The 26,387-nt window shown below is 41.3% G+C and overlaps 2 protein-coding genes across 2 annotated transcripts; both read right to left on the bottom strand.

Moving 5' to 3' along the window:
* Nucleotides 1-17,850: 17,850 nt before the first annotated feature.
* Nucleotides 17,851-18,576, bottom strand: LOC147623894 (dirigent protein 1-like). Its single transcript, XM_086820821.1, has one exon. It carries the CDS (start codon nucleotides 18,574-18,576, stop codon nucleotides 18,013-18,015), a length of 564 nt encoding a protein of 187 aa, XP_086676947.1. The 3' UTR covers nucleotides 17,851-18,012.
* Nucleotides 18,577-24,554: 5,978 nt separating this feature from the next.
* On the bottom strand, nucleotides 24,555-25,211 carry LOC147623893 (uncharacterized). The gene is made up of 2 exons (XM_086820820.1): nucleotides 24,773-25,211; nucleotides 24,555-24,680 (listed from the first exon to the last, which is right to left on the bottom strand). The coding sequence occupies exons 1-2, from the start codon at nucleotides 25,190-25,192 to the stop codon at nucleotides 24,555-24,557; spliced, it is 546 nt and encodes a 181-aa protein (XP_086676946.1). The 5' UTR covers nucleotides 25,193-25,211.
* Nucleotides 25,212-26,387: the final 1,176 nt, after the last annotated feature.

The raw sequence follows: 26,387 nt of genomic DNA, 5'->3' as shown, positions 1-26,387 counted from the left end.
GTGTTAAGGCAAGAAGATTCTTGTCTCGACCCAAACACAATAGTAAGCAAGTAAGGCAAGGTAAAACAGTTTCAAGGATTAGTTATGGATTGTGGAAGCAAGTCCATAATGCCGTGAAAGATCATGAGGCAGATGGGGAAGCACGAAATGTGAAGGCAGAGGTGTGGAGGTCTCTTGATCAACTCTTCATGTTCTGTGACAATGTAACATGGACAAAGAGTGATTACAAGAACTTTGAAGAGGCAATAAAACATTTTGGGAAGTCAATGAAAGACGCATGGACAGCCTGCAATATAACTCACTACATGGTAAAGTGATGTCTTCTTTTTTTTACTTAAGTGTGATCCTCTTTTCTTTTATAACTTACTATGCATTCTTATGTCTTTGTGAAAACAGCATATCATCTACAACCACCTTCCCTATTTTGTCAAAAAGTATGGATGCCCAGCAATTTGGTCTACCCAAGGCATGGAGAAGTCTCACTACATGGCACGTAATGCATTTTTCAGACACACACAACACTATGGGAATGTGTCATCCTCAATTTGTAGCTGCCATGTATCAAAAGATTATAGTGAGACAATGATACATAACTACAAAACATTTAAACACAACATAAAGTATTTGATTTGAAGTAATAATATCATACCCTCTCATTTTCATCAGCAACAAGAAGTTCATCTTTCCAAAGATTTATTCCTCTCCCCTCCAGTCCAGCCTCTTCTTTAAGTTTTTCCTTATGAAGTGATGAGAGATTCATAGCTTCCTGGGTGAGCTGGAAGGCAGCTTCATCTGGCTCTTGGAAACTTTCAGCCTCTTTGAAACAAATAGTAAGGGCCTCTGCAGGATCAAAGGTTGTTTCCAAAGCTAGCAGTGAATGGTCATCCTCTATGCCAACCTCCTTGTCAAGCCTTGAAGCCTGGGCAATAAGGGAAATGGCATAGTCCTCCCTCAAATTGAACATACACTCTATATCATGGAGGAAAACATAATCTTTACCACCAATCAAGACACCTGGAAGCATGGGCACTGCATAGTTGCTGCTCTGAACATCAAAGTCTTCAACTGGCTGTGCTGCCCTAAGAGTCTCAGTCCTTAGCTGAACAAGGTCAAGAGCAGCCACTTGCAGCCCCTCATCCTCGAGGTTGATATCTTCTTCCTGCTCTGCTATATCTGTTGCCATAGGAATATCCTCTTTTACCTCTGCTATAGATATATCTTCTTCTTCAGTCTCCTGCCCTTGCTCTTCTAGAGATTGCTGTTGGAAGACAATGTACATAAGGAATGCCATGTTTTCCTCAAGCACTCTACACTTTCTGGTGTGCAAGTTACAACTGAATTTATATTCCTCAGGCAGGCTGTCAAACCTTCTATTCACATGGTACCTCAGCTTGTCAATGGAGACAATATGATTTAAATGCACAAAAACCTTTTCACCTTCCACAATCCTTCCTGCCTCTGTCAGTTGTTTGAAGGTATCCCAATGGTCTGAAAGGAAATCTCTGTGATGGTCCAAAAGAGAGCTCATAGTGAACTCCCTGTTGAAAATACTGTGGTATATGTGGAAGTTCCTTTGAGCCTTGCACTTGTGAAGAAAGTCAAATAGGAGCAAATCTGGAGATTTGTCCTCTTCTGGTTCCCTTTGTTTTGAAAGGGAAGACTCAGCTTTCTGCTCTAGTCTCTTGCTTTTGCCTGAAGCAAAATTTATATAACATGAATTCTATATGCTCACATATGCAATCAGATAATGTATAGGATATCACCAAACAAAACTCTTCATCAGCACACATGAATCACCTGGTGATTGCTGTGGTCTGAGTATAGCAGCAGAGAAGTCCAACTTCCTCTTGAAAGGAGGGGCCTGAGGATCAACTGTTCCAAAGCAGAAACATTTCTCATCATCAAGAAAGACATCTCCATGGACATAGAAAGCAAAACAATGAGCAAACAGTAAAAACCAAAAGAGACACAAGACTTTGCAACAAAACGCGATGCAGATCCATTTGAAAAATGTAAAGTGTTCTCCTCGCATTTTATTGCAAATTCTGAATTTCTACTGACATCCACTTCCAATCTAATGCTAGGGATATCTCACAATGTTCAGGACAGTAAATGATGCAAGGAGGAATTCCCCAGTGCAAAAGAGATTAAAAGAAGGAGAAAAAAGAAAAACTAGAACAAATATCAGAATTTGCAGCAAAACGCGATTTGGAGCATTTGGAAAACATAAACCTGTCTAATCGCATTTTGTTGCAAAATTCTATATCCTACTCATATCCATCTCTAATCAAATCCTAGGGTGATCTGCCAGATTTCTAGGCACTGAGATTTAAGAATTCTACAGATGGAAGAAACATATGTCAGAAAACATTGGAAATGGTATAGATCTCTGACCTTTCTTTTCCTCTTCCATACTGATGGAATAGCCCTGGAGATTGTCCTGCTCTCTTCCAAAACTGAGCTGTAGCACTGGTAACCTGGAGATCTGGTAGTGGTAGTAGTCTTCAGACAGGTTGCAGAGTGGATGGAGTGTGTTGGATAGAAAGTGGTCAAGGTGGGAGAGAAGAGGATGATGGGAGGGTGCTGGCAGGGATGGAATACGGGGAGGGAAAAGTGTTAATGGATCTAATTATGAAATCATGATTGGCACAATTTCCAAGGCAAAAAGTGACCCACAAATTTAAAATCCCAAAAGATTTGGTGGGACCCACACGTGTTAAAAAACGACTATATCTCACACGTGTGGTATTAATAACTCCATTATTTGTATTTTGTAATAATCTACTCTTCTAACTCAGTTCTCTTGCATCTCTACCTCTCTACTCCACACCATCAGCATCCAGACCAGCAGCAGAGATTCATACCCAGCACAGGATACTCATCATCAGCACAGAACACTTGCAGATAGCTTCCAGGTTAGTAAGAAAATCTTTTTCCTCTTCTTCTTGTTTAATAGTATATTAGGGTAAGGAATTGATTGATGTGATGTAGGTTACATATTATGATAAATACTATATGCATTTTTTAGATTTTCTCCACTGCATGTAGAAGTAGGAAGACTTTTTATTTGGCCCTGTTGAATGAGAGTTTGATCACTTCTTGATGTCTATAGGCTCAATCCATGTTGCACCAAGCTGCATACACACTGAAATGACTAAATGCATGCTAAAGTATGTTGTCTCTAGGATTTGCAGCAAAACGCGAGGAGGGTATTTTAGAAATCTCAAAATAGTTCAAATCGCATTTTGTTGCAAATTTTAAAATGCTTCTTCATCCACCCATTTCAAGCCTGCATAGTTCTTCTATGCAGAAAAACGCGATTTTGAGCTGTTACAAATTTCAAATGTTCATAATCGCCTTTTGTTGCAAATTGTTCAATTTTGCTTCATCCAAGTTGTCATCACCTTCTTTAATCATTCTATGTTCTCCATGTTTCTAATCTTTTACTATTGTTTTATATGGACCTTTTCAGAGTGATGGCAAGAACCAAGGCAACTGCAAGGAGGACTGGCAAGGGGCCAGGGCTTGCAGCAGCAGCAGCTGGGGCTGATGTCAAGGAATCTAGTGTTCCTACAAAAGGAAGAGTTGCACATGGCAGGAAGGGGAAGCCAATGAGCATGCTACAGCAGAAGTCCAAGAGGTTAAAGCATTCTGCTGGTGTGCTAAAGGAGATCAGGAAACAGCAAAAAGCTATAGGCTTTGCAATCCCCAAGGCACCTTTCCAGAGGCTAGTGAGAGAAATTTGTGATAGCTGGCACCTTGGTTTCAGGTGGAACAGGACTGCCATTCTTTCCTTACAGGAAATGGCAGATGATTACCTGGAGAAGTACTTTGAAGATGCAATGCTTGTAGCAGCCCATGCTCACAGGGTAACTCTGATGGCCAAGGACTTCAACACATTGTCCAGAGTGAGGTGGAGGTATGACAAGCTGGTCCATCCTGTGGAATGGCAGGACATAAAAATGAGAGACATATTATTAATTCCACCTACAAGGAAATTGAAGGCAGACAAGGTGAAGGTTGTTGAAGTGACCCACTCAATGAGCACCAGAGGGAAAGCTGCTTATGAGGAGTCACTGAAGCAGCAAATAGAGGAATCCAAGTCTGCTATAAATGTGGAGACTGTACAGATGGAGCTACAGATACAGAGAAGGTTGCAGGAGCTGGGCCCTAACATAGTTGTCCATATTGAAGATGATTTTTCAGAGAATAATTTTGACTTGACAAGAGCATGCTTGGCAGCATTGGCTCATAAGAATGAGTATTGCTCAGATACTATCATTCTTGCAATGCTCTAGTAAGTGTCTTTTATTTTACATTTGTTTGCAAAACAATCCTTATTGTACCTCCTCCCTTACACCTTACCTTAATTATTGTTTTGTCCAATGTAGCATGATGAGAAGCTGGCTGAACCATGCTGTAGAGCATACAGTTTATATTATTGATCCTGCAATTTCCTTCAAGTTGAGAGATCCAAAGGAAACTCCCATGGATATTTCCAATTGGTTCAGACACTGTGATTTTGATCATGTTGATATTTTGCTACTTCCATACCATAACAAGTATGTGTGTGGCTGCTTCTTTTGGGATTTTCCTTCAAGATTGAGTACTCTTGTAGCCTTTGATTTCTTAATGCTTTTTTCCTTATGCAGTGACCACTGGAGCTTTGCTTCTATTGACATCCAGCAGAAGCAATGCTTTTTATTCAACTCTCTTAGAAACACACACAGAGAGGTTAAATTGTAAGTGGTTTGTGTGCTATTTTTAACTTTAAACTTCATTATTTGGATTTAATGCACACTAACTGAATTATATGTATTGCAGTTGTATTAGAAGACTTCTAGATGCATTGGATCAGTGTCCTCCTAATGTCAATCTTTTGGATTCAATAGAGCCAATAGATTTAGAGGTAGAAAGTTGCTCCCTCTACTGATGTCTATTTCATGCTATGCCTTTGAACTTATTGAATAATTTTATTTTGTTCAGACATTAACAGTTTCTAACATATCTTTCCAACTATCCAGACACCACAACAAGATGATTCAAGTAGCTGTGGCTGGAGAGTGCTGATTAGTGCCAAATATATACTTTCAAGCTATTTTGAGATAGGACAGCCAGAGCTTGTAAGAAAAAATAATTTTCATTTAGCTTCAAAAAATTTGATATTGGTACAAAGTGTTCTAAATCATCATATCTCATTGCAGATGAGAGAAGATAGCTTCAACTCGAGCTATGTGTATAGTTTCAGAGCTGATATAATTTGGAAGTTTTTGAAGTATGCCTTCCCCAAACCTATTGTACCAGCTACTGTCGAGTTAGGTGAGAGCTCTAAAGTCCGAGAAGGTGTCATACACCTTGATGACACAGATGATGCAGATGTGGTGCCACAAGAACAAAGACCTAGTGCTGATGAGGAGAAGCCACAAGAACAAGGACCTGTTGCTGCTGATGTTATTGAGGAAATGATGGAGCAACAGCAAACAGATGCTCCAAGGGTAGTAGAGGAGACAATGGAGCAGCACCAAGAGACTGTACACGACAAGATGGAGCAACAGAAAGTAGATTCTCCAAATAAAGATGATACGGTGAGCTTGGACCATGTAGAGCAGCCTCTAGATCAACCTGTAGATAAATAGAAAATTGTTGTCAAGAATATGTTCTACATATGTAATTAAACACTTCTGTACAGAATTTTACATTTCTGAATATAATACCTTTGTTTATGGAGTCTGTGTTATCTCAATTTTAAAATTTTCAATGTCTTTGCATTTTATTGATCTCTCTCTTCTTTTGAGCACCTGCAAAAAAGCAATATGAAACAATAGGGTAAAGTAAACTAATAGCAGTGCTTAATGAGACTAGGATAAGTCACATGGTATACCTTCTTATTATTGTAGATAAATAAAAAGTCCTTTGAAATAGAACCTTCTGTCTCAAATAGAATGTCATTGCGCAATTGAGCTAGGGAGCAGCATTGTCTTAATGTGATATTGACTAGCACATCACCATTCTCAACAACATCAATATCAAGAAGTTTATTTTCTGCACCAAAAGAATCTTCATCTTGATCCATAGGGACTAGTTTTGTACCTAGCATTCGACTGCGCTTATAATAAAAAGAAAAAATGAAATTTTGTGATGCAACCATGTACTTCAGTTGCATAGAAGGTTGGACAACCTCACAAAACACTGAACTACATGTCTTCTTATCCCAACCTTTATCCAAAAATTGTGGCATGCATGCCAGACTTGTTGCTTTAACTGTGAACATTGTTTTTGAAACCTTCACTGGAAAGGTATTAAACAAGTCTACAAAAACTGTGAGAGGCATGCACAAAGAAATTTTTATTATCCTTGTGGCAATATTGGGCCTAAGAGCTTTCTGTACTTCTTTGAAAAGCTTGGCTCTATATGCCTCTGTAACACTAAAATGTGGGAGAGGCCAATCCACTGAATTCCATGCTGGAAGGTCTTGTTTTCTTAACACACCATGTGTGTTTGCATTGTCCAGCAACTGATAAAAATGATCAGTAAAAAATATACCGGATTGAGCTAGCTCTGTTGCACATCGACCTTCGTATTGTTGTTCTCCTATCGATCCATGCAAAACATCTATAAATCCCAGAATACAATCGATGTTTTGCCATGTCTCATACGATGAAGGGTATAAATCTGAAATAAAATAACACAAGAATATCAATAAGCAAAGAAAGAAAGCTTTGTCTTAAAAATCCATGCACCTCATAAAAAACAAAACCACAATAGAAAAATATACAATTAGGCCTGTGTTGCGGAAGATCATTTGGATAGTCTCGCAAGACAAGTTCTTTATGCATGTACACATGCTGAATCAAAACTTCTTTCACCGATATCTTTCCTCTGGTGATTTTAAAATCTCGTACTCTTCCCTTCCATGATGCCAAGAAAATATTTTTTGTCTGGGGTCTCTTTCTTTTACTAGGTTGCATGAGCACCCATGCTCCTTTCGAAACAGTAAACCTTTCCCAAGTTCCTTCCGTTTTGACTGTACTTGAATTCTCTACCGAAGAAATAGAAGAAGCAGGTCGACGGGGTAAGGATGTGTGGTATAATTCTGCCTTCATAGCATTATCATCCACAGAGCGTCTTCCACAAGAACGACCATAGTTTTTATTCACCATGGATACCTTGTGAATCTGTAACCACAGCAAAGTAATGTAAACAAGATAACAAAGTGAAGTTTCAAGTAAGAGAAAGTAGGCAGACAGATAGTTGACAAGAAACATCTTACTCTAAGCCAAACTGGATCAAGGGAGCAGTTTTGGAAAAGAAGAGGTTACTGCACAATGAGGTAGTGGTGTAGAATGGTAGACCTTTCGAAGGAAAGGCAGCACAACAATTCAAAGTTCAAAGGGAGGTGGAAGCGGGAAGGCCCTTGTCAGAGAAAATGTCAGACTAGATTCTATCTTCATGTCCAAAGATCTTGTGAGAATAAAAAACCAATCTCCACATTAATGTAGCACGCTTGTACCTACATAAAATATTGTTTCTTTTATCTATTTTCTTTTATTTTTGTGAATTTCCAACGTTACGTTGGCCCTCTGTTCATTGGTTGAGAGCTTATTTTTCCAAACCGTAAAAGGCCCCAAAATGAGCTCCCTTTTTCCCTAATGTAGCAAAGTTCAGATGACCAAAACGAGCATGCCATAGTTTTGCATCTGAAACTGCCTTTTCATCAGAAACTGCATTTGCGGAATCTTCCACACACTTGTCATAAGAATTGAGCCTATACAGCCCACGAAACAAGGTGCAGATACAATAATCGTATCACCAGAAGTCAAATCATGAACAGTACATCTGTCATCCACAAATTTGACTACAAGTCCAAGTCTAGCAAGTGGAGAGACAGACAATAGATTCTTCTTTATCCCTGGCACATACAAAGCATCTGAAAGTGTGAAAGCACTGCCATTTGCAGCAGTAAGCATAATTTTACCAATGCCCTTCACTAGGTAAGAAGCATTATTGGCACATGTGACAGTATTCCCATTAGGGACAACCTCAAGACAAGTGAACATATCACGATGCGAGGTAATGTGCTTTGTAGCACCACTGTCAAAATACCATACATGAGAGTCAACAGAAACTCATCATGTACAGAGGGGTCATACTGGTAATACACGCTAAACGCCCATTCTGTATCCTGCACAACATTTGCAGAATCTGAATTTGTAGAAGCACCCGCTATTGTGGCTGTATTTGACTCTTTCTTATTTACCTCTTTAGCCTTTAGCTTAGGGTAATTCTTAATGACATGATCAGTTGCCTTACAATAGTTGCACCTGATCTTTTTCTTGCCTTTATCAAGAGCCTTCTCAAACTTATTGTTGCTACCTGTGGAAGGAGAAGAAGTTGCAGACCTACTAATAGGAGAAGAAACAGTGGAAGGGGCTGCCTTACCACTTCTTCTCTGCTGGGCAGCAACAAATGCCTGATCAACTACAGCTGCCTAGCCCTGTTTTGCCTGGACTGTGCTTCTTGCAAGGGCTTGTTGACTAAGGTATCATCCTTGACAACATCAGGTCTGTCCTCAGTGACAAGTCTCCACGTGGAAGAAAAAGTCTGATATGACTCAGGCAAAGCATCGAGAACAGTCTGCACAAGAGAATGATCAGGAATAATCTCACCTGCAAAAATCAACTGTTCCTTGAGATCTTTAATCTCAGCAAGAAAAACATTCATGTCATCATATTCGTGCATAATCTTTGATTCTAGCTCTTTACGCAGGTAAGAGATTTTTGCCTCGTTATTACGACCTGCATACAAACCAGCTAGAATATCCCAAGCTTGTTTTGCTATTTTAGCTGAACGAATATGTGGGGTGATGTTACGTTTGACAGAAAGTGCAATCAAGGCATGAGCCTGCGCATCTTTACCATCCCAACAAGCTTGTTCAGCAGTGGTAAAACTGCAGCAACAGTAGAGCTACTAGAACCTACAACATTCTCAACAGATCCTACATCCACAGTGCCATACCCTGCACAATGTTCCGCACTCCTTTTGCAACCAAAACATGTTGCATCATGTATACCCAAAGTGGGTAGTTGCTGTCTCCATCCAATTTGTCATCATCAGCAGACATGCAAAATACATCATTGCTGTTATCAGCCATGGCCACTGACTGAAACTGATGCAAAAGCTACCTGTAATGAAGCAAAGACTGAACAGAGAACAACTCGTGCTATGTAGCACGGTCCACAATAGAATACGTATGCCTGTTTTGCAGAAAACTACACTGTCAAAATTTTTGCAGAAAATGACAAAAACACCTATGCAGAACTTGCAATGCAAAAACGGAGCCCGAAACGACCTCAAATGCAGAGTATATGGACCTGCAAGCGCTCGTGAAAGCTCACCTCAATCGCAGAACGTGAGTCGGAGGGTGCTGGCTGCGTAGCCTTGGGAGCCGATGCCTGCTCTGATACCAATTGTTGGAATTAGGGTTGCAGGAAAGCACACAAAGCTTGGAGAAGAAGAAGCAAGAATGCACACAACACACAATGTATTAGATTGTGTCAATGTACAAAAGATAAGTTAGCCCTAGAATAATGGGCGTATATGCAAGCCGGTGGGGGAAAAAACCTCCTAAAGAGGGAAAAAGTGCCCCGACGGTCCTAAGTGTGTTCACACACATCACTGCCTATATATATATCAACAAACAACACTTGTATAATTAGGAGAAATATAGACTCATTTTTTCCCCTTTAGGATTTCCTTGGGCCAAAGACCAAACCCCAAGAGTAGGACCTAATGGCCCAATGACATTTGTAGTGTCTACTTTCCAAGAGTGTGTGTTATTGGAACAACAGAACCAAACAAAGCCCTCTTTGATACCACTAGGGTAAGTGCAACGTCCCGAAAAACAAGGGGTTGGCACTCCCTTCTGGTTAGACCCACCCACGGGGTTAATAAAAGCACTACATCTCTTCCAGAAGCCCAAAACATGTAACTTTTCTCAACGGCTCAATTTGACGAATGGCCCAAAAGCTCCAATTAAATTGTCTTTCTTTGGCCCCACTGATTGAGACTCCTCTCTAGGCATGCTACGTGTTGCATTTCTCTGTGTGCGTCTATGTTCACTGTCAAGAGTATGCAATGTAATCAAACTCAACCTCCACTCCTTTCCACAAATGTTATGTGATTAATATTCTTTTCTCTGTGTGCATCTATGTTCACTATCAAGAGTATGCAATGTAATCAAACTCAACCTCCACTCCTTTCCACAAATGTTATGTGATTAATATTCTTTTAATGTAAATATAATGTATATTGAATCATTGAAAACAAAGCAAGTTTGAGTATAAATATTATGCATTGAATTCACAATGGTGATGTTGACAAGAGTACAAAGGTATGAATCATAAGAGTTTGGCAAAATAATTAATATGTGTGATGATGGAATTTTCAATACTGTTGTTATCAAATTTTATCACAAATGAGGAGGGAAAAGAAAAACAAGAGCTTATCTCCTTTTGCTGACTTTTTTTGTTGAATCCATTTGTGAGTTGTCATCGATGTTGCCGTTCTCGAGTGTGTGTATCCTCTCGAGTGTGTGTATCCTCTCGGTGTTCAAAATACACAAATAAATAGAATTTCACAATTTTTAGTAGGTCTTTTGTATGTGTAATCACAACTGAATGTGTATGTCTTCTTTTTTTAAGGGAAGGAAATCTCACAAAACTATCACATATGCAGTTTCGACAAATCCCATATAACGTTGAAGGCTTTTAAAACTAGGGTTAATATATAACTTCAGGCTTTCAACTTGTAAGAGAGAAAGGGAGAGAGAACGCTCTATCTCTCACACAGCTATGCATGTTTGTGCCTCTATGCTACTTGATGCCCCCTCGCGCTTCTTGTGTCCACTATCGACCCCTTTGATGTCCTATGCTGATTGCGGTTCATTCGCCAAAAAACAATGCCCCTTCGGCCTTGATGCAGCTCTAGACCCATATGCGATGGCTACATACTACTACATAGATCCCCTGAACCCACCCTCTCTCATCTCGATGGTGAGCTGCTATTGGCCCCCACAATTCTGTTTCCCTAGCACCCCCAAGCCAGACTATCCCCACCCTCTTCTAGAGTCATCCTAGCCTCTCCACCTCTCTAAAACTAGTGAACCATCTCCCCTACAACCCCCTCCTCCTTCCTTGTGCATGACCCCTACAACTTGTAAGAGAGAAAGGGAGAGAGAATGCTCTATCTCTCACACGGCAATGTGTGTTTGTGCCTCTGTGCTACTTGATGCCCCCTCGCGCTTGTTGTGTCCACTATCGGCCCCTTTGATGTCCTATGATGGTTACGGTTCATTCGCCAAAAAAACAATGCCCCTTCGGCCCGGAACGCAACTCTAGACCGTATGCGATGGCTACATACTACTACATAGGTCCCCTAAACCCACCCTCTCTCATCAATGGTGAGTTGCTATCGTGCCCCCCGGCCCCCACAATTCTTTTTCCCTAGCACCCCCAAGCCAAACTATCCTAGAGCCATCCTAGCCTCTCCTCCTCTCTATCACTAGTGAACCGTCTCCCCTCTTCGACCCCCTCCTTCTTCCTTGTGCATGCCCCTACAATTCAGCTTCCCTAGCACCCCCAAACCAGACTATCCCCACACTCTTCTAGAGCCATCCTAGCCTCTTCCCCTTCTCTAACACTAGTGAACCGTCTCCTCCTTCCTTGTGCATGTTTCATTGTGCCCAACACTCTCAGGGGGCATGGTGCCCCTTTGACCCCCTAGAATGCAGCTCTAGCCCCATATGCGATGGCTACATACTACTACATAGGTCCCCCGAACCCACCCTCTCTCATTGATGGTGAGCTTCTATCGGGCCCCCGGGTCCCCCCCAATTCTGTTTCCTTAACACCCCCAAGCCAGAATGTCCCCACCCTCTTCTAGAGCCATCCTAGCCTCTCCCCCTCTCTAACACGAGTGAACCGTCTCCCCTATGACCCCCTCCTTCCTTGTGCATGTTGCATTGTGCCCAACACCCTCATGGCATGGTGCCCCTTGGACCCGAAACGCAGCTCTAGCCCCATATGCGATGGCTACATACTACTACATAGGTCCCCCGAACCCACCCTCTCATCGATGGTGAGCTGCTATCGGGCCCCCACAATTCTGTTTCCCTTACACCCCCAAGCCAACCTATCCCCACCCTCTTCTAGAGCCATCCTAGCCTCTCCCCCTCTCTAACACTAGTGAACTGTCTCCCCTACGACCCCCTCCTCCTTCCTTGTGCCCACCACCCTTACCTTGGCAACAGCGGGACTGATGCTAAGGGGGGCTTGGGGGCACTTTTGGCAGCCAACAACGTGCCACTCTCGGGCTTGATCTTCCTCGCGCTGGGGCATTGCCTGAAGGGGAGGTCTGTTGGCATCGTTGATGAGTGCAACCACATAGCCTGCACCAAATCCAGCGCTAGCCCCATAAGCGATCACAGCAACCATGCAAGATTTTGAAGTACCTCACGGCATTACCTCTACAAAACCAACGTCTAAAATACCTCACATACAAGCTTCTGAAGTACCTCACAGTATTAGTTACAAAACCAACGTCTGAACTACCTTACAGCAACATCTACCTCAAAGTACTACTACCTCCAAGGCTTACGTCTCAAGTGGTATAAGAATATGGACCCAACTACACAAGTGACTTGAAATAAAAACATTTTCATTCAATACTTTTGGTACCAACTACAAAACCAACGTTTGAAATACATCACAAGGATGATCGCTTTTAGAAACACAACAACATGTGACATACCACACTCTTTAATTTAGAGAGTAACAAGATGTTCTGATGATGATTCAATGATGTGGGTGGACCATGGGTGTTTATTAATGGCTAGGGTTGCCAAGGCCAGTCGGGCTTGTGAGGTTTAATTTGCTTCTGTAGATTCTAAGTGGGTAGTGTTTTGCTACTTACAAATGCTCCCTGTAGAGAACCACAAGTCTTAGGCACGCTCCAGCTACATGTGAGATGTCCAATGATCAGCATAGCTTCCAGCCTTCTAGCATAGTCAAGAATCTAGATTCAAGCTACCCTCTACTATGCTATGATGAATCATCACACCACTCCTATCTTCTCCAACCATACAAATAGGTCCTTGCCTATGATGACAATAGAGCTATATGGCTAGCAATGTGTAGTGGCCTTGTATGGGTGCCTAGTAGTGCATCTGCACGGCACATCGGCTTGCTCGCTTTTGACCCCGACGGCTTGAAAAAAAAAACAAATTAAAGATGTTTGCAATACTCTACAATAGCTACATTTACGGTGTGCTTAGCAGCATACCCGTGTGACACAATATGAACATTTGCATGGATTTTTTATAACAGCTGGGTAAGGGGTGTATGACCATTGTACAAGCAACAACACAATTAAGAGCAAGTTGCAACCAAAAAGAGAGTTGGGCTGTTAGATTGTGCATCACAAGAGCATAATTGGAAAGAGAATTATGGGTCAAGAATTTGGAGTGTCTAGTCCTAGCTATCAAGCATAAGAGTAGGAAGACGAGGTAGCATTTCATGTTCTCACTTTTATGTTGCTGAATGCAAGTACTAGTAATTAGTGGAGGACATTGCAAGCATATCCAAATCATATTTGAATCGTATGACTTGACCTCACTGCAACTAATTCCCAGGCTTGTGTCTTATTCTCATTCTTTCAAGTTTTTACCAAGCTATCTTTAGTAATTAGGCTTCTCCATTTTGTGTCTTATTTTCCTTGTTAGTCCATCATCCCTTAGTTATAGTAGTATGATTGCATGTCTTATGGTTTGAGGTATGCTCACTTCTTGTACAAATGTCTTATATAAATGCCTTTCTTGTGGTCTAGGGTATATACTCAAATTTTTTTTCTTCTTGTCTGCCTTTTTTTCTTATTTTTGAGTCATGGCTAGTTGTCCCAACATAGTGCCTCATAGAGGACTCTCCAAAAAGAGTAAATAGATTCTTTTTTATCAAGAGGGAGTGAAGCCAATGCAAAACATAAGAGTAGTGGTGGGAACTTTGAAATTGGTACTGAGATTGCATCGGAGACTTCTTCCAATAAACCTTAAAGGAAATGGAGGACTTAATGGAATCTGCTTCATCCTTGGACATATTATGCAAGTCTCCTTGTAATGAGGTCCGAATCACATGTATATGGTGTGAAGAAGCTGCAAGAGTAAATACTTTCATAGTGGGCAGATCTTAAAGCATTCAACTTTTAGCCTTGAATGAGCATGCAAAATCCTCAGATCATAGGAGAGTTGCAGATCACCATGCAAAATTGAAGGCTAATCCAAGTGGTAAAAGACCAATAGATGGGGGCATTGACACAATGGTGCATTCTGAACAACCGAGGATCATAACTTGTATGAGGTTGGTGCACTTTTGTGCATGCAATTATATTGCATTGGAAAAATATCCCAAAGTTGCAAAGGGATCTTAGAATTCCTAACATTCCAACATCTAATGAATATGGTGTGTATACTAATCCCATATCTAGAAGGGAGTTCTTGATGGCTTTAAGAGATTGTACTAGAAAAGATTTGTATGTTGAAATTCATGGAAGCTCATTCTTTTCAATCCTCATTGATGGAAGTACATATAGAAATATGGAGAAACATTTGATTATTCACATTTTGTACTTAAAAGGGATTGGTAAAGGAGAGCTTAGCTGCAAATTTTTGAGATTGTTTATGGTTGATAATGGATCTGGGGAGGCAATCTACAATGCTATTCATGCTATGATCTTGGAGAGAAACTTGGAGTTAAAGCAACTAATTGCATCTGCACAGCTGATGGTGCTTTAACTATGACACGATATAAGTCTGGTGCAGTGGCATGGTTCCAAGCATCAACTTAACGAATTATGGGTGTGCATTGTATTTTCCATCATGAGGCACTTGCAGAAAAGGATGGTTTTTCATCAAATCCTCATGTATTTTCTTTTGTTGATAAGGTTGCAAAAGCAAGGTATAAGCATGGCTAGGGAAATCAATAAATCGACATGTTGAACTTTGAAACTTGATGCATGAGTTATGATGTTACAGACTAGAAAGTGTTACAAATCCACTCTATTCGATGGCTATCTAGAGGCTAAGTGATGGAAATAATAGTTCCCTTAATGCATGCTATATTGGAGCAGTGGAGAATGCATAAGAAAAAATGGTAGAGCTATGCTACAATCTTTCAAGTGAAGATTATGATGCATCTTCTAGCCGATGTTCTCGTGGAATTGAACAAATTGAATATAGAGTTTGAGAGGTAGAACATTGATGTTACAACGATTAAAGGCTATTTAGTTTTGACATTTGAGAAACTCACCAGAAGGTATATATCTTATGAAGGCCAATTTGGTGTTAGTTCAAAACACCTTACTAAGTTTTTGAATATGTCAAAAGAAGATGGGACTCTAACCTATGTTGATTCTAATGGCCTTACTCATGAGCATGTATTAAAATTTGTTCCGGTTCTAAAATTAGCTAAAAAGAAGAAGAAATGGGCAAGAGCTTCAAGTGATTCTGAAGAGGAGGATGCAGGTCCTGATCTCAATGTATTATCTATGGATGTTGGAAATGCAAGTGGTTCCCTTGTTGAATGCATTTGTGTTGTTGGAAGAACATTTGTGCAATATATTTTGGATGCTATGAATAAAAAGTATCTCGATCTTGGAGTTTTTAATTTGATCAAGCTATTCAATCCATCTGCTTATCCGTTAGGTGCAATTGAAAGGGAGAAAAAGATTGAAGAATGGTTAGAGAGGCTTATTGACAAGCTTAATGTTGATGATTCAACAATTGACATTAGGGAATATCTTGGTGAACGAGAGGATTTTATTGGCATGTTATATAGAGTTGCTAGGGGTAGAGGTATGCATGATGCTTGGGTAGCACAAAGACTTAGTGAGAACACTTCTAGGATTGATGCAAGCAAGCATAGTCGTTCTCCCACGTACAACATCATGTGAGCGAGGTTTCTCTCGACAGAAAACCATAAAGAATAATTTGCAAAAAGCAGCTCGTGTTCGGAGACCCTTGATGCATTGATGTTGTTATCACTTATTGCAAGTGATGCATCTTTGGTTTGTTGGAAAGATTTTTTTTATATATACTTGGTTACAAGTCAAGAATAGGCATAGGACAAATGGTTGGGTATAGCATATGGGCATCCATGATGGTTGGACGATAGCATCTAAGCAATTTGGATTATATATAATCTTATACTTTTAAAAAAAGACTTTTCATTTTGATGTATTACATGTCTACTCAGGCTCCACTTACAATCTATATTCTATGTAATTTGTATTTAAAATAAGAAGCTTTTCATTTTTTTGTATTACATGTCTACTCAAGCTCCACTTGCAAACATGGTGAGATAGAAGCTCTTGTGATTACCCACTGGCATGCATAGCTTCTTTGGCAAAGCTACACATCATGTTGTTTGAGCTCTGAATGCAAAGCTAGCATGTGAAATCATCATCTACCTCATGTATATGAAAATCTAAAGCATTTGGGATTAATATATGGTCTTTAACTATTTCCATTATTTGTAGGTGCTCACAGCAATTGGAAACTTTTGCATATGCTCTATTGGCATTGGGATGGCAGAAGAGATTATAGTCATGTATTCCATACAAGACTGAACATATAGATAACTTGCTAATGCTTCTCATTGGTGGAATCCCTATTGGTTTCTCCTCTCATAGACTCTACGGGTAGGTGATGTGGGCATGTTTATCAATCATTTCTAGGTGTAATGAAATGAAATGTTACTTGAATTCTTCTCTAGCATAGCAATTAAGAAGTAGTTCTTAGAGGTTAATATTTTGGGATATGTGAAGTGATGGTATTGTGGATTTGCCATGCTCTAGCCTGCCATAACCAAAAGAATGACTACCATCGAAGAGATGTCTGGAATGGACATTTTGTGCAACGATAAAACTGGCACTTTGACATTAAACAAACTCATAGTTGACAAAACAATCAAGGTGATCCATTGTGCCATATTCAACTTAGGCTTCAGTTTCTAAAACTAGATGCTTTTTTGGCACGTTTTATAGGTGTTGAGAAGGACAATGTGGTCTTGATGGAAGCCCTAAGTGGCAGATAAAGCAAGCTGCCAGATTCAACCTAGGCTCCAGTTTTCGAGAATAGTTACTTTTTTATAGCTGTTTACTAGAGGTGTTGAGAAGGAAAATATCGTCTTGATGGCTACTAGTGGCACTTCTCGAACTGAAAACCAAGATGCAATCGATGCAGCTATAATGGGAATGTTGCTTGATCCTAACGAGGTGGCTTTGGGGTCTTGCCTTGTACTTCATGTGACCAAAGTATCAATGTGTCATGGAGCTTACATGTGAAGCACCATTTCTTGCCTTCTAATCCTATTGACGAGAGAATGGCTCTCACTTACTTCGATTTCGAAGGAAAGATTTCCAAGGTACCCATGAACCTTGGATAATTATAGCATTCAAGCAATCTGTATTATATCTAATTTTGTACTTAAAAAAAGGAAGCTTGCCGTTTTGATGAATTACATGCTAGTTGAATGGTATGAATTTAGAGTTTCATGTCATATGAAAAGTAGCTTGAAAAATTGTTTGTCACTTGAAATTTTAAGGAACTCGTCCCTGATTGCATGCACATGACCGGAGCATGACTCATGAGTGATTATGTACTCTTTTCTTTTTTTCTATTTTAGAGGAACCATAATTGTTCTCTTACGCGTGTGATAGCATTGTACTAGCACAGATTGAACTAACACTAATTTCCTGACATGCAAGGCAAAAAATACGAACATCTTACTCCAATAGGCGATACATTAAAGGCGCTGCTTGCACAATGGGCGTTGCGAGTGCAGCTTAATCCTACCATAGCGCATAATCAAAGCCCTTATTAGATTGATGTAGTGCCACAAAAGTCACTCTTTGTTCAAGAAGCTACACCACACCACAGTGCAGGTGCCCAGTGGGGCATATCAGCTAATAAAGAGGCCAGAAGACGTCGATATCCAAGCGTAGCGTCTGATTGAAGGTTGTGATGTCCACGGGCACAACGGTAACGGTGCCTTGAGCGAAGAGAAAGCTGCCGGTGCCGCCCACAATGGCCGTGGGAGTGGGTGCCGCGCCAAATGAGAACAGGCCCATCATGGCGAGGGAGCCCTGCAGGCCCATAGTTGAGCTCAGGTTGAGACTGAGGGTGAAGGAGCCAAAATAGACGAAACCCTCGGAGGAAGTGGAGACGGAGGTGCCCGTGAGGGAGCCCACGAGCGGAGAGGTGAGCTCAGGGCCGGTTGTGATGGGGTCATTGGCCAGGAAGATGCTGCCCAATGGGGCGGTCGTGGTGGTGAGGGCGCCCGCCACCACGCCTGGAACGATTTCAATGTCCGTCACGTTTGCTAAGTCGTGAAAGAAGACATGGAACTTCTTGTGCCTGTGCAGGCGACGGCCCAACCTCCCATGGTGATGATCATGAGCAGCTTCTGCGCTGCATATCATCACGAGAACGACTAGCTTGCAGACGGCCAGCCCTAAACGATAAGCCATTCTCGAAATGCGAATTAGCCTTAGCCAATGAAACCTTGGCTTGATTTATAGAATTTCAGCGGGATTTTTTGATTAAATAAATGATAAGCATATTCCAATTTTCTTTACAAGAAGCTTGGCCCACGCTCTGGGCCAGAAGTCAGTTTGCCAGAGAAAAGTAAAGCACAAGAAACCGATATAGCACTCGGCTGTGCAGCACTATCAATGGTGAAACTGATGAGAAGTCAGGACCAGGTTCAGGGAATTCTTAGGCACCTACTAGTCTTAGAGAAAAACTTTTTTTCCCAGCAAGTGAGAAAAAAGTCTGAGTACATACTACAATCGGTTTCTCCATATTCAAAATCACATTATTAACTGGTTTTTAAGTTATAAAAACATAAAAAAAAGACGAGAGTAGATTCAATCAGCTTTTTTGAATTTTAGCCAATGCGGAATACATTCAGAATATATTAGCATCTACAAGGCTTGTGCCAGGCAATACCATCAAACCGAACCAAGAAGAGGCCACACCATGGAGTTATAGCACATAAGCGAGTCAGAGCATAAGCTTGAGACATCATCTCCAGAGCCATACACTAATGCACCACAAGCACATGCTATGTGTACAATTATGCTTATATGCAACACACACACACGTCACTTGCATACACACTGTTGATTATCTTTACTATATCGTCAACTATATCATATAGTTCTTACTACGACTCCAACGACGAGTGCACAACACTGAGCAGAGCCGAGTGGATCAAGGCGAAATACATAGGCCTCATCCACTCAATTTTAGGCTCGCCAAAAACTTCTAACAATGGCGAGAATATAGAAATTAAGAAGTAGAGAAGTGGTACCATAGTTGCTTTTTGACAAGCACGTCACACTTGTTTTGTACCATAATACTTGCAAAATTTTAAAGTGCCCGCATCAAAAGTTACACTAAAATATTAAAAAACTTGCTATATTTCACCATACCTATCAGTTTTGAAGGGCAAGGGTGCCCACCAAAAATCAAACTTGCCCCCAACCTTATGCTCAAGTCTTAAGCATGTGCGTTTGTGTGGGGGATATGGCCACTAGGCTTATGCCCTCCCCTACACTTTGAAGTTTCCCCTTCCCCCCCACCCCTCTTTTTAAGATAGTGAGAGTTGACACTCAAAATTTTTCATGAGCTTTGAGAAAGTTAAAACTGATAATTATCAATGATTACCACTACTACTACAGCTAGGAGTTCTACCATCATTGAATGTGCATCATGTTACATTTAACATGATCACTAAAAATAAGGTCTTGACGATTCATAATATTAAAAACATTGATGTTATTAAAGGATGAGTACTAAAGGATGATTTGATCTATCGATCTACCCCATCCATACCTTATAGCTTTGACTTGATGACTGTCCCTCGAATGTTCCCAATGCCCATTGCTATGGAGGCAAGTGAGTAAGAACTTAGAAGCACAGTAAGTAGTGCGTACTTTGCCTCTTCTCTTTTGTGTGCCGTGCTGCTACTACAGCCTTACAGGAGACTGCTTGTAGGCGATGACTCAATGAGTGTACCGCTACTTACATGTCACACTTTGCTTCGTAAAGCTCCACCATAAGAAGCCCTTTCTCTCTGTTTCTATGGCCATGGCAATTAATCCAAACCTTCAAATTGCTTGTTGGGGTTATTTATACATGGAGGCACCAAGTACGACAGAAATGCTAGATCTATCAACAGAGAAAGAAGAGAAGTTTGTAGCTCTAAGCTCACTAGGTAGCCACCCATAAGGATCAAAAACAAAGAGTGAATCCAAAGCAAATATTTATGGAACTAGATATGGTAGGATCTCAACTTGGCCTAGTAGCTAGAATGAGAGGGGGGGGGAGAGGACCCCTCATGTAAGAAGCTCCAAAAAGAAAGCTCACATTGTGGAGCAGAAGGTGTCCTACTAGAGCTAGTACTGTGTTGTACTGTTAAGCTAAATCCCTACATAGGATGACTATGGGCAACACCAAAAGAGGAGATAATGCACAGGGTTAAAACCTAAAGGTAGCCTAGCTATGATGAGAAGGTACTACTATCTATGAAAATCCCAGTGAAGATACAACCCCAATAACAAAGCTGTTGAAGGCTGGGAGCCGAGCCAGGCAAGCTCGAATAGAATAGATTGTTCTGTGGGATGTGTTAACAACACTGTAACAAAGAAACAAGAGGTTTGGATACATGGGTAGGTGGAGGTTCTACTTTCTTTTTGCACTCTATGTGTGTGTGACACGTGTGTGTGTGTGTGTGTGTGTGTGCGTGCATACATGCGTGCATGTGTGTGTGTGTGTGTGTGTGTGTGTGTGTGTGTGTGTGTGTGTGTGTGTGTGAGAGAGAGAGAGAGAGAGAGAGAGAGAGAGCTACAAAATGTGTGTTTTCCAATTGTTGCACCCAAGCTTGAGCTGATAATGTGAACCTTTCCAAGTTCCAACCCAAATGGAGCTTGTAAGTTGTGAGTGCTACCAATGTGTAGGTACTTTTTGCATTCTGGTTGAGTGGGTGGCAAACCAATAGTTGAGGAGAGAGAGTACGAAACAATAGGACCTTGAGTGGACAAGTCATGGCTTTGGGAGTGTATACCATGCCTATCCATTTGATCTTGGAGGATACACGGTTAATGTCATTATCGACCCTATCATCTAGTTGTAGATAGGTCTCTAACTAACCACGACTACCAACTCCATGGCGTATCCTAGACCAGCCACACCATCCACTTCTCATCATCAGCACCTTCACCACCAACTTGGTGGGTAACATGAGGATGTGGTCACCATTAGGAAGGGGGGTCTTCACCACTGACTTGGTGTGTAACGTGAGGATGTGGTCACCATTAGGAAGGGGGTATCTTATGGCACTCTATTGGTTAACATGGTTCTGGTCAACCTAACCTATCGTAAGACACTTTGCCATCTTACCCATGCAAATGGGTAGTTATCTATTATAAGATGGCATTGGAACATATAAAGAAGCCTTACCAAGAGCTTAATGTCAAATGGGGAAAGCCTACAAACTTAGTGTACATGTTGCTTAAGACTAATGATAGAGACCAGACTATTTTTTAATTTGGCTAGCTTAGCATGAAAACTAGTCACTTGTATTTAAGCCATTTTTGACAAAAATCAAGGATAATCATTATCTTGCAATAGTTTTCTTACAAGATCTCCTCCTTCCATCTTCTTGTTACTTATATGCTATTGTGTTCCTTACATGCTTGGATAGGTGTGATTGTAGGTTTCCCTCTTGCAATGGCTTCTTCATTTCCATTATTTTATTAGAGAGAACCATCATGAAGGCCCATATCTTATTGCCTCCATCAAGCCATTGAGAGCTCTCCCTTCACAACCCTTTAGTAGCGAAGGAGTATTCTTGTGTGACAATGAAGTGAGGATGCGAGATGGACGAGCCAGTAGACCCACACGAGAAGTTGCAATTACGGCTCTAAGCTAAACCCCAACAACACAGGCTTTTTCCATAATAAGGAGAATTATCCCTCATATTTGCTCATGCAAAATTACCAAGAAGGTTTGGGATGTGCTTGTTCATGTAAAATTACAGCAAGCTTGGCACCACAGCCTACTGGCACAAGCAATTAGAGTTCAAAAATATTCATGAGTGGGGGAGACTCGATGGATGAGTTTCTCACACAGATCAAATGTCTCAAAGAGCTTGCATGTATTGATGAGGCCTATCCAAAGAATTCTTTGTTAGCTTCCTTTATGAATCAGTCATCACACGCTTTGGTTGCCCCCTAGAGCGTGAGTGTGACAATGGGACACATTTCATTAATGATGTAATCCAATTTCTCCTACAAGAGTTCCTTGTCACTCATAGAAATTCCTCCCTCTATTACCCCCAGGCAAATGGCCAAGCTAAGAGCATGAACAAAGTTTTGTGTGCCATTCTAACTAAAACTATGGAGGCCAGCCACCACTGGCAATTTGGGAACAAAAGTTGTCGATAGAACTTTGGGCTTATAGAACTTCCTACAAGGAAGCTACCAACGCTACCCCCTTCAGTTTAACTTATGGTACTGAAGTGGTTATATGCATGGAGTTCTTAGTCCCCAACTTACGCATCGCAGTGCAAGAGAAGCTCACAAGAAACGTCCTAGGCTATCACCTTTTTGAGCTTGAAAAGCTTGATGAAACACACCTTTTAGTTGTATATAGCATGATTGTTGAAAAACTAAGGCGTAAACAACGACCAGCTAAAAGATAAACAAATGAATGAAGGAGACATGGTCCTCCTATTCAGCACAAAGACACACAAGAAAAAACTCAAGCTCGGAGGCCTAGGGTCTTTCCTAGTCTCACTGAGATAACACCACAAGGTGTTGTGCGCAGTGAGACACTTGATGGCATAGAAACAGCTAGTTAATTCAACGATAAAGCAAATTAAAACACTACTATGGCCCACTTATGGAAGCCACCTTAAGAACCATCCAACGACAAGAAACAATGAAAAAAAGGCCATGAGGATATGAAACAAGCCACTCAAAGAGAGACCAAAGCAAGGCAAGCCAAGCTTTTCTTGAAAAAAAAATCATGGTCAGTATGGCCCAAGTGGTCGACCTTGAAGAAAAGAATGGGAGGTGAAGCCGGCTTGGTTCTAGGTAAGGAATGACCACCCCGACGAGCTTCATCCAAAAATTAGCTCTTGTAGATATAGGGGCTAGTTACAATTTGATGTCTCGTGAAACATGGCATTCCCTTGGGGAGCCTTCACTAAAAGAAACCCATGCCATAGTCACAACAATGGCATCACAGCATGTTCACTGCTTGGGCACAGTCACGATTTTATTCCACATTGGAAATAATCTCTTGGAGGGGAAGTTCTATGTGATGCTGCCTACAATATGCTGAGATCCAAGAAAGTTTCTACTGCTTCAAAGAATGCAGTCCAGAATTTCGATGTGAATTTAGGATCTCGATCACTTACTATCCTCCTGGGTAAACCATGTAATCTGAAGATCTCCTTAAGGAAAACTCTAGCAACATCCACTGTAGAGTATGTTTCTTTCACTGGAATCACATGGGCAACTTTGGTTAGCCTGTCAAACCACAAAAATGGAGTTGTAACCTGATTGCACTGAAGGTAATCTAGTGTGACAAAGTCCATACTGATGCATTTCCACTTCATCTGCGGAATGTCTAGAGGCTACAGTTTCCCATGGGCATCTTGACTCTTTGGCACATTAAGCATTTCCTTACATGATCAAGTACATCCTTTTTGAGTCCTGGCTAGAAGAATAATGTGCAAGGAATACTCCTTGAAAGGGGTTGGATGGGACATAGCAGGTGCAACATCAACTAGGACGCACGGATGACAACCTTATAGTTGGCCTCCGACCAAGTTATGGTCCTCATGATGGATGAAGAGCCCATACCACTACTACATGGTAGCCTAATACCGACGCTTATACCGACATCATTGAACGGGGTCTAAAAAAGCCCCGTCATCGGTATAAATGCCGGTATCTGCGCCGGAACGACGACGTCGGTATAAGCGTTGGGGAAAGATACCGGGGTCTATACCGACATTACACCGGCGCTTATACCGACGAGTATACGGACGTCTATACCGGCTTCTACACCGGCACTTATACCGGGGTCTATACCTGTGTCTATACCGACGTTTCACCGGCATCTATACCGACGACAATACTGGCATGTATACCAGCACATATACCGGCAACAATACCGGCGTCTATACCGAGGAATATACCGATGCTATAGCAAAAAAAAAATTTAGACAGAATAGTGTTGCCTGGCTGTTGCCTGGCTGCCTGCAATGAACAGGACTCAACAACAGCAAACAGACAGCACCATTCTATCTAAAATAGAGCACAAAAACAACCGTGCTCATTTTTTTATTTTTCAGATAAACAAGAAATAAAATTAAACATTAATGCTCAAGAATCTTTTGATCATATACCAATAGTTTGAAGGTCATCTTACATCATGGTAATGCCTCCCAATTGACGGTCTCTCCTTCTTCTTCAAGCATCTCAAATAAGGCCACAAGGCCATGTTTGTGAGCGTACTTCTCCTCTCGCCTACTTGGTGGGCGATTCATGGCCAACTCCTACACAAACGATTAACAATTACAACTTTTAGAAATCAACATTTAGCCCACATACATACATTTAGATAAATAAAATTGCTACAAATACTTACGAATTCATGGCGCATGGTTTCGTAACCACCACTCCCAAGATGAGAAGCCCCTACTGTTTGGAGTCTTGCCCTTGCCGCCTCTCTTTGTTGTTGAAACCTCTCTGGTGTCTCTGTGAGCTCCTGAGCAATGGCTTCCCACTCCCTGTCATCTAGCCAAACAGGTTTCTCTTTCCCCTCTCTAAATGCATCCCTCGCCTCTGACCTACGATGCCCCATCAAAATGCGAGCTGTATACTGTATCCACTCATTAGAGACGACATTCATAGGGTTAGATGGCTGAAACTCTTGCTTTATCTTTGTATTTATATAATTTTTCTTCTCCTTATCTTGCTGATCCCATTTAGTCATGACAGAGTTGTGAAACTGTATAGTGCACAATTGTCGAATGCGTGTCTTCATTGCCTTCCCTGCACTATTCATTATTGGTGCCCCATCCCTAATTGTGTATATCTTGCTGTTGTCATGGTCATGTGCATCCCAGGGAGTGGAAGGTGAACCTATGGGTGTGCTATCAACAGATGAGAGCGAAGGACGACGCTCACGTGGTGGTGGTGTCACAGCATCTATGGCACTACCACCACAACCACCTCCCCCTAAAGACCTACTACGTGAGCGGCGTCTATGTGAAGAGGTGGTAGATCGAGCTGTAAGAGGAGTGGAAGGCTATGTGGTATGAGGTGTGGGAGCTACTGTCGTACCTACGGGTGTGGGAACTTGCGTCGGGAAGCCAGATGGTGAGACAGATGTCCCTGCTCCTCTAGAACCCCAATAACTCTGAGCCATGGCTCTCTGCTCTGGAGTCATGGACGAGAGAAAACCATATAACTGCTGGGGACTCATGCCCTGCGGTGTAGGATTAAATGAGAAATCAGGACTGTAGTCGAGCGGCGGTGAGTCATCACCCATGGCCTGTTGGACAAAAAACCATATGACAAACTTGTGCGAAATGAAAATTACACGGTAAACAATGAAAGAACCATATGACAAACATTAACAATGATAAACAACAATGGTAAAACCATATCAATTTGCACCTGCACTAGTGATTATGATGGTAAACATTAACAATGGTAAACAATGAAAGGACCATATGACAAGCATTAACTTTCCTAAACAACAATGGTAAACCATATCACTTTGCACCTTCAATGTCATAAAATCATTACAAATATGTCATAACTATTTGCATAATCATTAAGATACATCATTTTAAAAATCATTATCTATTCTATCATCCTCATTAAGATCAGTAGCCGCAAAGAGATCTATGTCTATGTACATTTCAGCATCCTCATCATTAAAAGTCCCTTGATGAAGGATGTCCTCATCATCTATGTCTTCTTCCTCAACATGTTTTTCAGCTTCATTTGGATCTTGCTCTAGTTGCTCCTCTTCATTTTCTTGCTCCTCTTCATTGTTGATATCGGCTTGTTCTTGCTGCTCCCCACCACCCTGTGAATCCACATCACCCTGTTTTTGTAGCTCAAATTCTTCAAAAATTTGCTTATTGCGGGGGGCGACTTGAACCACAAATAGCCAGCGTGGATCTTTTGGATCCGCTTTAAAGACAACCTGCTCACAATGCTCTGGGCGTACAAAAGTATCTTGCTGATTG

The sequence above is a fragment of the Cibotium barometz genome, chromosome 26, assembly GCF_041138505.1.
Source record: "Cibotium barometz isolate CiBa-2024 chromosome 26, ASM4113850v1, whole genome shotgun sequence".
NCBI classification, from domain to species: Eukaryota; Viridiplantae; Streptophyta; class Polypodiopsida; order Cyatheales; family Cibotiaceae; genus Cibotium; species Cibotium barometz.
This window is presented reverse-complemented; position numbering and strand designations above follow the sequence as displayed.

Coding starts and splice junctions, on each gene's coding strand:
- LOC147623894 (XM_086820821.1), bottom strand. CDS start 18,576: ATGGCTTATCGTTTAGGGCTGGCCGTCTGCAAGCTAGTCGTTCTCGTG.
- LOC147623893 (XM_086820820.1), bottom strand. CDS start 25,192: ATGAATAGTGCAGGGAAGGCAATGAAGACACGCATTCGACAATTGTGC. Junction 24,681..24,772: donor AAACCATGCGCCATGAATTC/GTAAGTATTTGT, acceptor TCGTTTGTGTAG/GAGTTGGCCATGAATCGCCC.